The sequence below is a fragment of the Sitodiplosis mosellana genome, unplaced genomic scaffold (assembly GCF_009176505.1).
Source record: "Sitodiplosis mosellana isolate CC-2019 unplaced genomic scaffold, AAFC_SMos_1.0 Smas_scaffold_6166, whole genome shotgun sequence".
Classification (NCBI taxonomy): Eukaryota; Metazoa; Arthropoda; class Insecta; order Diptera; family Cecidomyiidae; genus Sitodiplosis; species Sitodiplosis mosellana.
Genome location: NW_022601407.1, coordinates 3,641,931 through 3,656,542, shown reverse-complemented (window position 1 = coordinate 3,656,542; position 14,612 = coordinate 3,641,931). Strand labels below are relative to the sequence as shown.

At 35.6% G+C, this 14,612-nt stretch overlaps 1 protein-coding gene across 2 annotated transcripts in view; it reads left to right on the top strand.

Annotated features, from left to right (window-relative positions):
• Positions 1-10,438, top strand: part of LOC129575297 (SLIT-ROBO Rho GTPase-activating protein 1-like) — a 51,121-nt gene extending 40,683 nt beyond the window's left edge. For both annotated transcript variants that reach the window (XM_055458586.1, XM_055458587.1), the window contains 12 exons: positions 1,092-1,275; positions 1,509-1,896; positions 2,197-2,325; positions 2,624-3,121; positions 3,216-3,489; positions 3,593-3,805; positions 3,883-3,988; positions 4,123-4,415; positions 4,577-4,757; positions 4,898-5,055; positions 5,144-5,535; positions 8,276-10,438. In XM_055458586.1, the coding sequence (XP_055314561.1) occupies positions 1,092-1,275; positions 1,509-1,896; positions 2,197-2,325; positions 2,624-3,121; positions 3,216-3,489; positions 3,593-3,805; positions 3,883-3,988; positions 4,123-4,415; positions 4,577-4,757; positions 4,898-5,055; positions 5,144-5,535; positions 8,276-9,499 (4,040 nt within the window). In that variant the 3' untranslated portion in view covers positions 9,500-10,438. The remainder of the gene's footprint in view (positions 1-1,091; positions 1,276-1,508; positions 1,897-2,196; positions 2,326-2,623; positions 3,122-3,215; positions 3,490-3,592; positions 3,806-3,882; positions 3,989-4,122; positions 4,416-4,576; positions 4,758-4,897; positions 5,056-5,143; positions 5,536-8,275) is intronic.
• Positions 10,439-14,612: the final 4,174 nt, after the last annotated feature.

The following is a 14,612-nucleotide window of genomic DNA, read 5'->3' as shown; positions in this document are numbered from 1 at the left end:
GGATTGGAAGAGAAGAAATTCAAATACTCGAGACATGGAAATGGGACAAACGTCACGTTTTATGAGAGAATAATTCTTTTAGGAGAGGAAATGAGGTACTTCTGGTTAGAGAATAAAATAAAAAACGACACTCATTTGGGCAAAAAAGTTATAACGAAAAAAAAGCACAGTTTTGGTAGGAAAAAAGCGATATCTTTTGTAAACGAAGACAGTTTTTGTAAGAATGAAGACAACTCAATTTCGTCTTCGGCAAGAAAAACTGGCCTTTTGTGCATAAATCACGATTCTTCAGCGAAGAATCGATTATTTGCATCTTTTTGTGCTTCATTCACGTACCTTTTTTTCCCTAAAGATTTCCAAAGTTTATGTTTTAATGATTCGAGCATCTGAACAGAGATGATTTAAATGACTTTGTTTTGTTTGCAACATGATAAGAGCTCAAAAGATGCGTACATTTTAAGACCGTTGCGTTTATTTCCCACATACACCGTGGAAAAACTTTGTATTACAAAGTTGTTATCATTTCGCACGACGAATGCAATTCAACTCTATCGCAGCCAATCCGTTTGGAAGTAGCAAAACTCGATAAAGTTTTTAAATTTAATTTCAATTCCATTTGATTAAATTAAGTCGCAGTCAAGGAAAGATTCATCAACGCGCAACTTTATTTCAATTCCAATCAACAGCAGAAATGATTTAACTCGATTTATGCGAATGAATATATCACACATGAATGTAAATGTAAAATAGACGATGTGCTGTTCAACACAGAATTATAATTGTCAAATAGCAAAAGTGTTCAAGTAAATCGGCTTGAGGCTGTGCACTTGGCGAAAAAAACACAGCGAATAATTATTTAATTTGTATCAGTAAGCGAGATACATGCTACGAGTAAGTAGTAAGCCAGAGAGAAATATCACAGTGTATAAGTATATGCTTCCAATAACAAGACTCTTCCGGACTGACAGATGCATCGCGACAGATAAATTCATTAAAAATGATTTGTTTAATTGTGCATAATGAATACATGATTCCGAGTTTTGGTCGTATCTAATTTTGTAAACTTATTCCTTTCTTCCTCCACCACACAGATATACGATTGCAGTTGAACGAACAGCTACGATGTCTCGACGTTCGTATGGAATCTCAAGTGTCGTTAATTCAGGAACTACAAGACTTTTTTCGGCGACGCGGTGAAGTCGAACTGGACTACAGTCGCAGTTTAGATAAATTGGCCAAAGGCATTCAATTAAGACACAAAGAACAAAAGCAAAAGTAAGTGCACCACAGGAAATCAAAGTCATTTTTTTTAAGTATTACATTCAGCAATTATTGACCGTTGAAATCTATACAAGGTATTCTTCTCGGGGCAATACGAAACACGTGTTTCCCCTCGGAGAAAATATCAACTTTGACATGAGATATGAATGAAACAAATTTAATTTTACACAGTTCTGACTTCAAAATGAAATACAACACAAAAAAATAAAATGATTTGTCATTTTCAGACGTGATCAATGGCCAATGTTTTCGACATATTCATGCTGGCAATTGCTTGTCAATCAAACGAAAGCATTGTCAAAGGATCATGCAACACTGTCGGAGATCTATACAACACATCTGGTGGCCCGTTTACAAACCGTCATCGAAGATGTGCAACGCATTTATAAGAAATGCCGAGAGATCGGCTACGAAACACACGAGGAAATTTTACGTGTGCTTCAGGAGCTGCATACAACTATGAAAACATATCATAGCTATCAAACGGAGTGCAAAGCAGCCGAAGCAAAACTTCGTACCGCCGAAACGCAACGCATGAAATTGCAACAGACGATACCAAAGGAAAAATTGGATCGTAGCAAAAAATATAGACTGATTGAAAAGGAAATGCTCAAGGTAATGCGAATCCAGGCGAACGGTTTTTGTCGCTTTTTCAGTTTATTCTCTTTTTGTGTCATTTTTTTCCATTTTTGAATTCATTTCATCAGAAGAATGCATTTTCTTCTTAATATTTCGAAATTTCGGAGTCAATATGTTTATTTTAAATTCAATAATTCCGTTATTCAAACGTTTTTGAGGTAAAATCAATCAATTAATAAAAAATGACTTGAAAGGAAACAGCTATCAAAAATGATTGAATGAAAATTTCTCCTAAAAACAGTGCTTCAACTAAAATGTCAACGTTTTTATTTGCAGCGCAAAGTGAAATACACCGACGCAAGACTGAAAGCTTTGAAAGCGAAAAATGAATATCAACTCTGTTTGGAGGCTTCAAACACAACCATCCACAAGTATTTTGTTGAGGACCTAAGCGATTTGATCGATGTTAGTGCACTAAAGCCAATATTTTTTAATTATTTATGCATTATTTCTCGATTGATTCTCATCATTTTTAGCTTTTAAATACCTTCTTTTTTCCACCATGTTTTTTTTTTATACATTTCAACCAATTTTATTCTAATTTCGTTTCGTTTAACATTTCATTCTTGCAACTATTTTATGATGTTCATAAAAGCAATTTGTTGGAGAAAATGCATTTTGTCCAACAAATTCGTCTTTATCGACATTTCATTGCAATTTTTTTCTTCATCGAAACATTTTCATTTACTTTTGAATTACATAGTGCATGGATTTGGGTTTTCATTCGATGATGTCGCGTGCATTGTTGATGCATGTGACCGCTGATCAAGGACGCTGTCGTGCCATCATGCACAATGCTGATCAAATGTCGCACACAATCCATGCGATGGACAGTCGAGCCGATAAGCAAAAGTTTCTCGAACTCTATCACAGCGCATTTATGATACCGAAACGGCTGGAATTCCAAGGTCAACTGAATGAAGAGTCGGCCGTTGAGCCGGAACTATCAAAGGCATTACACTCGGAAATGGAACAACGGCTTCAGCATCTTGGCCAACGTGTTGGCAATTTGCGCATGGAATCGGAAGAGATTTGGAAAACACTCGAAACGGCCGAAATCAATTTATTAGAAATTCTGAATACGAAAGATTATGACAGTAGCAGCCATTTTGGCGACAGTACAACACAATCAGCCAGACCCGACAGTCTAACACAAAAACTCAAATCTGACAAACAGGAAATAGAGGAATTTTACATAACGGTAAGGCATTATCACCATTTTTTTGCCATTTATTTTTTAATTTTATTCGAAGTAAAACTCATTCAATTTTATTTTTATTTGGATTTGTGTGTAGAAAATTCGCGAATATATTCTGGGAACATCACGAATTGCCCGTCTCGACGCCAAAGCAGAGCTACTTCGAACTGAATTGGCCAAAGATTCGTCGCTCAATTCGAACGCAACGCTTTTGGTGAAATCTCAAGTGCCGAAACGAAAACGAATCGGACGCATGAACATGACCGGCCAGCCAAAACTCTTTGGCGGCTCACTTGAAGAATATCTTGAAGCAACCGGCGAGGAGATACCACTGATTATGCGCAGTTGCATCCGTGTCATTAATTTATACGGTAATTAACAACAAATTGCTGAAATTATTTTTGTCGAAATATCGATGAAGTTCAAAGAAATTTACTGACAATATTTCCAACATTTTTTTTTTCATCATTGCAGGCCTTCATCATCAGGGTATATTCCGAGTGTCTGGTTCTCAAGTTGAAATATCGAATTTCCGCGAATGTTTTGAACGTGGCGAAGATCCACTAGCTGACACAACCGATGCGTCCGATATTAATTCCGTCGCTGGTGTGCTCAAATTGTATTTGCGCGAATTGCGCGAACCATTATTCCCCATCATCTATTTCGATCATTTCGTTACACTTGCTCGTAAGTAACAACGTTTTCTACGTGATTCACATTGAAACGACTTTGAATGTCTCATTTGCATTTTCATTATTTCCCAGAACTTGAATCGAAGCACGAATTGGTGATGGGCATACGAAAATTCTTGCAGAGTCTACCGCGAGCAGTGGTGATTGTGATGCGATATCTTTTTGCATTTTTGAATCAGTGAGTATCTCTTCAAATGAAATATCGTACAATTCAGAAAGAAATGTTGAATTGTTCGACTTTTGTTAAAAATAAACGCAAACTTTTTATACTGAAACTAAAAGTGAATCTCTTGCATCTCTTCTCGTTTCCAGTTTGTCGGAGTACGCCGATGAAAATATGATGGACGCGTATAATTTGGCAATTTGCTTTGGTCCAACATTGATGCCGGCACCAGAGGAAAAAGACCAAGTGCAGTGTCAGAATCAAGTCAATGATTTGGTCAAGAACATGATTGTATTCCATGAAGATCTATTCCCGAAAGATCTTGGCGGTACCATTTATGAGAAGTATATCTCACAAGAGCCGTTCGATTGCGACGTCGGTGACTCGCCAACCGAACAAGTTACCGAAGATCCAGACTCAGAAGTGTATCCATCCGAAGACGGTTAGTTTATCCTCTGTTTGAATAGTTTTTGTGCAAACATTGCAATCAAGCAAGAAAGTTGTCATGCAAAAAAAAAAAATCAAGTTCAAATAGAAAACAACAGACGTTTTTTCAACAAAGTTGATTTTAATCATAAACGCGAAATGCATCCTTTATTACAGAGTCCGATACAATGGAGGCGACCGCTCAATTTGATTTCATTGCCCGTTCCGAGCGTGAATTGTCACTGCGCAAAGGCGATCTAGTTACACTGCGAAAACAAGTGTCGAATGATTGGTGGCAAGGCACCGTTCGAGGCAAAGATGGTTTAATTCCCGATAAATACATATCGCTCAAAATAAAGTACGTAATTTTTCATTCAATGTCTCTATTCCCATTGAACATTTTTCATTTTGAGGAAAAATATTTGATTTTCTTTTGAATTTTCCAAAAAATTTGAATATTTTTTTTGTTCTCGCCCAAAAAAAAACACACACACACAGAGATGAAGATCGTGATAAATCGTGCGACCATTTGAAATCATCGAGTTCGGAGGAGTCGGTGCGAAAGCGGCGACCGAGCGGAAATATTTCGATAAATAGTCAACTGTCGATATTTTCTCAAACGACAATGTCCACGGAATTGGAGCGTCCGCCATCACGTAAATGACTTATAACATGAAATATTAAAACATTTGCAAATGACTAATGAATGGTGTTCTGTTCTTTTTTTTGCTTTCTGTCGTGCAGAACAAGGTCAACAGCCACAGGCGCCGCCTCAGCAGCCACCTGGAGTGCATCATATGACTCATCATTCACACCCGACAACACCACATGCGCAGTCAAAACCGATAAAAATCTCCGGCAACGAATCGACTAAATCAAGTTCATCGTCGACATCGGCCGAAAGCAGTGCCGATTCCACCGAGCGTCTGATTCTAACAAAACAAAATACAATTGTGAAGGCAAGCACAGCGTCCGCATCCGGTTCCGACCGGTCCGATGATAATGCCGACGATTTCCATTACGAGGCAATTGTCGATTCAAATGTCACAAAACCAAAATACGCGTACCACGATGAGCCGCATTCATTTGAAAATTCCATGGAATTCCTGGAGGATTATAAAAATTTTCAATATGAGGTACTGGAAACTACTGTTTAAGTTCAATTTTTGTCATTACGTTCAAGACTTTACGTAGTAAACTAAAAACGAAACAAAAAAAAAAGAATATGCGAACCAAGCTGCCTTCGAAACGATACGTAGATTTTGTGTGTGTCCGTATTTTGTCGTGTGTTTACTCTAGATTAATACACAATTTAGTTAGAGATGGTTAGAGAGCATCGCAACTCTTCATGTTTGTTTATTTGCTTTGCCAAATAGAACATAAAAAAAGAACGGAATTCTCTACATAAAATTAAACATTTTTTTTTACCTTTTTCTCCTCCCCACTTGAAATCATAAGAGAAAATGTTATTTTTCGTTTGGTATTTGATATCCAAATAATTGATAATTTTGTAAGCATTAGACTGTAATTTATTGTCTACAACTTTTTTTTTGTCGTCTCTGTTTTCCTGATGAAATCAAGAACATAGCTATTAGATGTATTTTTTAAGGTCTACAGCGTTAATTTTTAGTTCGTTCTTTTTTTCCCCTTTTTTTGTCCAGTTTTGCTCATTCCATATTTTGAATCGGCATTTTTTTCGTTTCTGTTTATTTGAAATTTCGTTTGAAATCAACATCAAGCTAGTGAATTTTGACAATAGCTTCATAAAACACATACACGAGAATATATATGGCATATAGATTTTGCTTATAGTATTAATTTGAATATTATATATATTATATTTGAGAAAATATTTTGTCTCACTTTAGCCTCGTTGTCGTCAACCATTTTGTTTATTTTTTTGTTGTTCATTTTTCATGAGAACCAGAAATTTGGCGAAATGAGACAACCAAATCAATTAGATAAGAAACGTTTTTTTTTCTGTGTTGATGAGCCAGAGAGCCCACTCTGATGTCGCGCTCTCAATCTATTTCATAAGACGAATAAACAATAAAATTGTTTATTTCATTGTTTAATACGTTAGCCACGTTTTTCTTTTGTTGTGTTCTGTTTCCCTTCTAACTTCATTTTTGTTCAAATCGTTGTGTCATTGGTTTTTCTTCTCCTTTTTTTCGTTTCTTTAATTTTATCTTTTATTTTATATTTTTTGTTTAGCATGCCACTGCTGAAATTCCAATTCCATGTTGGACTTTCATATTCGCTTTTTTGTTTTGTGCTTAATCGTTTAAATTGTTTTTTTTTTCTTTCATTTGTGAAGCATTATACACTTTCAAAACTCACAGTTTTTTTTTTCTTCCGCTCAAATTTGACAATGACAAACACTACAGTATATTAGTAAAGAAAAATCATTGATCATTTGCGTTAACGTCGCATGGCCGATTGCAGATGAACCACACATTCAACGCGCTTCAATTTTCGACATCCTCCTTTCATTAAGCCGTCTTCTATTGATGTTTTTAAAACTTCTTTTAATGCAGAAGAAAAAATCGATTTAAATGCAGAAACTGACACTTCTACTGATCAAATTTACATTTTTGGACCCAATAATAATTGCTCGCCATTTTTTCGACAGGTTGAAGGAATATTCGAGTTTTTTTTAAATTTTCTTTAAATTATTGGCTAAAAAAATGCTCTTGCAAATGTCTACCCTATCGTGACTCTCGTAAGAGCCAGCCTCTCTAGTACAAACGGAACAAACTATAACAACATTCAGCGCAGAACATGAATGCGTAGTCTGTTCCGTTTCGTACATTATTGAGCGGTAAACTGCACCCACCGTGGTGGTATAATGTGCGGACCGACGAAAAAGCCTTGCGGCAGTAAGCCGGCAATTATATACCAAGAAGCTATTTATACTGTTTCATGCAAATTCGAAGTTTAGCGAATTATAAGGCAGTGCTCAAATGAAAAACTAACCAGACACGAGAACATGAAAGACATGAAGAGCGCTTGATGTATTTAGAGAATTTCAATGAGATTCAATATGAAAAAAAATATATTTTTCTTCACCATAAATTTAAAAATTTGGATAATTTATAGAAAAAAAAGTTTCATGTGAAAAAACAATGAAAAAAAAAATTAGATTTTTATCGGTTGGTTTCAAAGAGTTGACCGAATGAAACAATACAAATGAACGTTCTAGAACAAATATCTACATGAAAAAATCTTGAAATTAAATTCAATATTTTCGAACCAAATTTTAAATTTTTAGTAAAAAAAAAATCGAAATTAATTCTCCAAAAATTTGAATTCGCCAACAAAAATTCACGATTATGATAAATTTCTTCACTGCAAAAAATGTGATTAAAGCAAAAATTCCCGATTACTCAACTGTCGAAGCTCTTTATGGCCTGAAATGCGATTGACCTCATCTTTTCGATTAATTTTTTGTTTCGCTTAAAAAATTTGAAGTTGTTTTGTATTCTCGTTGTGTGACATGAAAGGTGAGCCTTTGATCACTTTATTTCTTTTTATTTTTTTCTTGTTTCACCTTTTCCTCACTTTCCCTATTGAAATGTTCTAATCACCACTAAAAAACCTATATTTAGACAATTAGTCGAAAAAAACACTTCTCTATCTTTCGCATCAATATTCCGCACACCGAAAATAATTTCATATAATTGCTCACAACTAAAATGATGGTAAAAAAAATTCACACTAAAACCCTTCGTTCATGGCAGAAACCACTAGATTTCCACCTATTCACATAACCTAGTATTATTAGCAAATCAATTTCACTAACTCAATCAATTAAAATTCTATTCAAAATGATGTCAAACCAATATTGTTTTTTTTTTCTCATTTTTTTGCGACTAGAAAAAGCGACCTTCTGAGCCAGTGTATGCGGAGCCAATAAAGCCGTCAGCTGCGGTGTTCAAGGCAACGCCAGGTGCTAGAGGTAGTGGAAGTTCGACGGATGCCTCACAATCAGATGAGACGGATGGCGTTCAATTGCGTCATGGTCCAAGAGCCAGTGACAGTGAAGCGGAAACGGAGCCAGTGACATATGAAAATACGGCCGTTTTGAATACGGATAAAAGTGGTAAAACACGTCATTCTGATTCGCACGTGATGAATGAATACTCAAATACAAACCGTGACGAGCCGGTGGTAGCTCAACGTTCGGTAAACAATGCTCAACGGAAATTCCATTCGAAAAGTTTCAGTTTGTCGGAGAATCGAGTGGCCGCCAATTTGAATCTGTTCCAACAGAACCGTGAACTATGGGAGAAACGCACGGAAATGCAATCAACCCACAGTTTAACGGCACCGCGAATTCTCACACGCAATCGAATCGCACCTGATCTGGTAATGGATTTGCCGGTATCGAATAAGGAACGAGCCGTTAACAGTTCACGTGAATCACTGAATTCGAGCGATGAAACGGGCAGTGATGGTGCCAATGCGGGCAGTTCAACGACAAAGAATGATGTGGTCAATTCCAAATCGATCGAAGACATGACAACCGCCGAACGATTTGCCACACAAAGTCAATGCACGTTAAAGAAAAACGAACGATTTACGGCTGGTCCAGCGGATAGTAGCGACAAAGAGAATCAAGTCGATGCAGAAGCTGGCTCTACCACCGTGCTTGCCACCAGGAACAGTACACACGAGAAGCCAAAGGCGGAAATAAAACCACAGGAAAGTACATTGATGAAGGAATTGTATCGAACCAGTGACAATGGCAACGAATCATCAACATCCGTGATCTCAAAAGACCAAGCAAGTGTTAAGCCGAACAACACAACCAAAGATTTGCAACACAAAAGCCCGATTCCAACCCGGAATACGCAGAAATTCGTCAGTCAATTTGCCGATCTGAAATTGACCGGCGGCTGTATGAGCAGTGGATCAAACACAACTGCCATCAACACCGTCACCGATCCCTGCAGCACACCACAGCAACAGCCAACGCAACAGCCAACATCATTGTCCTCATTCAAGCCACAAGTTAGAGTAAAGCCGCAAATTTTGCGCAAACCTCTAGTCCTTCCACCAACCACACCCGAAGCGGTGCGACGCAACCAAGAGCCATGAGACCGAACCAAAGGCCGTTTGGCCAAATAATCAAATCAGTCCCATCAATGAACGACTTCACATTTGAAACATAACACCCATGACTAATGTGGAACTTGAAGCAAGTATAAAGTTTCTTCAGGTCATGAAACATACCTAATAATAAATTGGCCAAAACAAGTTTTCTAATGACAAGAACCAATTCAAATTATCCACGAACTCATACATTAATCCCAGAAAAAAAATTGAATATAGCAATAACTGAACCAACGCATAAATCTTATCTTCCCAACAACAAAACAATGCAAATCTATCGCTACAAACACAAATTAAACGAATGAGAGCTCAAACACATATTTTACGCATTGCAATTTATTTAATCGTCGTTAATTCGTTTTTTTTTCTTTTTCTGTTCTATTTCAAACCAAGTGACAATTAATGTTCAATTTCAAATTGAAAAATCTTAGATTTAGTATACAATTTAAATGACTATGTTATAACAAATTATTTTCTTCTCACTGTTCTCTTTCTCCCTCGAAATTATTGGCTGACGAAAAAAAAATACTTTTATATTTAAGATAAATCTAGGACGCAACAATGAAATTAAATTTAATTATAATTCATATTTATGTTCCTACAAACAAAAAATACTTCGAATTATTTCTATATGTTTTAGAATGAAAGAATTGCTCTTTTTTCTTCGTTTAAAACTGGCTTTTAAGGAAATTGACAAGAAAATTTCATTGAATTCGTCTGTGAAATGCAACAAAAATTTGACAAATTAAGGGATTTCACCAGCAGAAATTTGATGATACAAAGGGATCAAATATCCATGGAAAATTTATCGAAAAAAAATTATTTGCTAACACAAATCTTCTTTCTAAATATCGGGATTGATGAACTCAGATTCAATTAGAAATAAAAAATAGAATTTTTTTCGCAATTTTTGGGCAACATAAATTGTATCACTATACTTTCCAATGTGACGGAGCAAACCAAAGTGTACACTTCAAGTGTCTCTAAATTTGAGCATAGTCAGAGGTGAAAAAAATGCACGCCTTCATCAAAATCGTCATCCATTCAATTGGCCTCTATCAATTGCTCAATGGTAGTCTCACTTTGTTTCCTTTTTCCAGTGGCGTAAACATACAAATTTGAGACTAAATAATTTGTGCAAACGAACCACAAGGAAATTCTATTTTTTTTTTAATTTTTATTGACAAAAAGGAATTCTATATCATCGGTAAGGGATCATAGAAAATAATTGCAAAAAAAAACCAACAACAACAAAATCTGTGAATTAAAAAAAATGACGAATTAAAATGTGGTAGGCGATAGAAATAGATACATGGGAATAAATGTGACGCTAAATGGACAAGAAACATGAAAAAAATGCAACCAAGTAAAATTAAAAACCAAACTAAAATGATGGGAACGATTTTTGCTAAAGAAAATAAAAACAATGTACTAGAAGTAGTCAAGTCGAACATTTACAAACTATTTAGATAAAAAGTGTATTTGTAAAGTTTTTTTTGCCAAAGAATTGCACAAACTAAAAGAAAAATGTGTGACGAAAATACGAAGAAAAAAAATTGGATTTTGTTTGGTGACGTACACACTTTATTGCAAAAAAAAATCCAAAAAGAGAAGAAAAAAATTAGAAGAGAAAAACCCATTTCGAACGATCGGAACGATTAAGTTTTTACGTTTACAAAGAAGAAATTTACACGAAATTTTTTATTCCACATTGGAAGAAGTAACGAACAAGAAGAAAACCAAAATGATGAAACATTATTTGCATATTGAAAATCAAATCGATTTAAAGCACATACAGGTACCCAATTGGGAAAATGTTTTCTATTTTCAATTGATTTCATATCTGGTTTTGGACTCAGCTTTTGGAACATTTTCGTCCGGACAAATTGATTCGCAACACAATTGATTTATCAAAAATGAAAACCAACCAATTCTTCGACTGACAACAACCACAACAACTATTCCAATATTATCAAAGTCTCAAAAGAAACAATTATTTATAACACATATGTCTACTAAATGTATAACCCCCTAATCAAAAGAAAAACAAATCAATCGGTCTACATTACATAATGATCAAAGTATTTATTATAAACTATACTCTTAAATCAATTTTTATCGTTTGTTTTTCCTTTATTTCCTTTTGAAACATATTGATTAGTCTATTCTCTTTTTTTCAAATGTCGAACTCCTATCGACGCAACGATCATAACTAGTCGAAAATGAAAGATGAGCTTATTCTATCGCTCAATGATTGTTCACAGCAGTATTTCATTGTACTACCAATGTGTATTAGTTAATTTAATTGTTTTTCATTCGCTTCCTTCGCGCTCTTTTGATACCATTAGAAGTAACAAAAATAAACCCTAGAGACAAATACACACAACCAATCCTCCCTCCCCTAACACTTCACCATTTTTGTTGACGATCTGTAATTTATATATATTTTAGAATAAAAATACTGATTTAGAAAATATTGAATAGCATCGTGGCGTTTCATTGAATTGTTCTCTTCTCGACAATCAACTAACAATCTGCGTAGGGAGATTGCTGAAGGTAAGATAGTGGACAAAGAAATTTTGTAAGTAATAAGCGGTGGCTTATCGTGCCCCGCTAATCTAATTTGTGTAACGGCTAAAAAGGCCTTCCATTTGAAAGAATTAAAGAGCTTAACCCATTTTGGACCGCGATCCTTATTTTGTTTTCAAAATGATTCAAACTTTCAGATATGAATAATATAGTCGAAAAAAGAAGTTTCCACCTCCCAGATCGATAATTTTTTTTCGCACTTAGCCAGAATGAGCAAAAATATGCTGGTAGTTTTTCCGACCAACGGTCCCTAATGTAATCAAATGTAGGTGAAATTTTGAATTTTTTTAATCCTCAAGAAAGAATGAAAATACATTCATAGAATTAATTTTTACCATCAATATCGTTGTTTTAGACGTGTTTTATCACATTTCATAATCGTTTGAATTCATAATATGCATTTTGAATGATTTTAGTCAGTTGGCCAACGGAGAAAACTTTATTGCAATCGTCAGCATAAGAATTTGTATCATGTTTTTATTTATATGAATAAACGGAGAATGAATGCACCATAATGGAAAAAATGATTTCGTCATCAAAAAATGCGTTTGGTCCACAGTTGCCGGGCATAATTCACAAAAATATGAATGAAGAACTGAAGAATGAATTCGAATACGCACGAAGAAATTTGCCAATGCAATCAAAAATAGCGAGTGTCAATTTGATTTCTTCTCGGCTGAATACGAATGCATTTTCGAATGACATCAGTTTGACCCAGTCAGTGAATCGAAGTAGATCCATTTTATTGATAGAAGGTGAAATCAATTTGAATCAACGTTTGCAAAATGGCACGTCGAGTATGCCTGAAAATGGCAGAGCTCCAAGAAATGATAGATAGTTATTATTATCATATTATTTGATGTGTTTGATGAATGAACGTGGCTTCCTGGGCTGTGGAACGATTCGGAAAAATCGAATGCTGAATGTCAACTTGAAAAGTGGCAAAGAACTGCCTCGAGGCAATCACGACTACCGATTCGACACGACCAACGAAATTCTCATGGCACGTTGGAACGATAACGCTGACGTCAACATGATCACAAACTTTGAAACGATTGAGCCATTGAAAACGACCCGACGGTATAATCGAAAGCAAAAGCGAATCGCAGCATTTCATCAGCCGCACCTTATCAATTCTTACAATCAACACATGGGCGGCGTGGATTTGCATGACAATGCAGCAGCGAACTTTCGGGTCAATGTGCGTGGCAAGAAATTCAACTCGAATTCCGTTCCAAAATCACCAAGCACTTGATCACTTCCTTCGAGAAAGAGTTTGCCAGTGACGACGAGGTCGATATGGAGAATGATGACATTGACGATCCTGATTATGAACCTGATGGACTGGTAAATGACGCAGTCAAAAGTTATCTCATTGAACGGTCACCAGATGGAAAAAGTCGTCGATGCAAGCACTGCCACAAACACACAAACCAGATTTGCAAACGTTGCAACATTCACCTACACGCAAAGTGTTCCACACTCTACGAGGCCCACAAATGAATGGAATAATTTATGATGAATTCATTTTTCACTTAATATTAAGTTAGAATAGGCATTTCTATTTATTTTTTATCGTTTTATGACTAAACGAATGATTGTCATATCAAATATCAATGTTTTAAAAAGTATCTAAAAAAATTGATTTCTTCCTCTTTTGATCACATATAGGACCAATGGTCGGATTTCCGACCACCCATTTTTACGCACGTGCACTGCACACAAATCACGAAATAAATATCGGAAGAGGAATTGTATCTAAATATATGGTCTTTTTATGAAAGATCTGCATCATTACTTTTGCATTTTTTATTTTCCAAATTTTCTTATCTACTGAGTGAAAAAAGGTCCAAAAAACATCATTTTTCGTAGCTCGATTTGAAAAACTTGGATTTTTTTTCCATTTTATTTTGACTCCCAATGGATAGTTCGTCTTTCAAACTTCAATTTAAAAAAAAAAGTAACCAAATTTACCACCTAGGAACTGAGATATCAGTCTGGGAAGCAACGGTCGTTTCACTGGTCGGAAAAACGACCAGCGGGCCAAAATGGGTTAATTTTTAAAAAATAAAACATTATGAAAAACACCCAAAGGAAAAACGAATAAGTTTCATTTCAAAAACATCGGTTAAACTTAACGCCGCCACCAAGGGTAAATCACTCAAAAGTAATACAACGCTGCTCAAAAAGTAATACAACTTTTTAATGAATCGCCCCTTGACCGCAACAGTGCAAGCAAATGGAAAATGAATTGCACAAGTGCGTCTAAAATTTGAAATCTTGTTTGTCCAAGTATACATGCATTCTCATGAGAATAATAACACATTATTAACTTAAGAACTCTGTGATTGGGCAAATATCAATGCAACTAGTAAGCCTAGAATGCAGTAATTTTTGCTGCAGAGATGAATGTCAGAGACTGCATATTTGCTACTGAGTAGGCCTGAGCTGAGCTAAATTTGCTAACTCAGGCGCCTGAAGCGTTATTTTAACGCATTCACAGTACAAA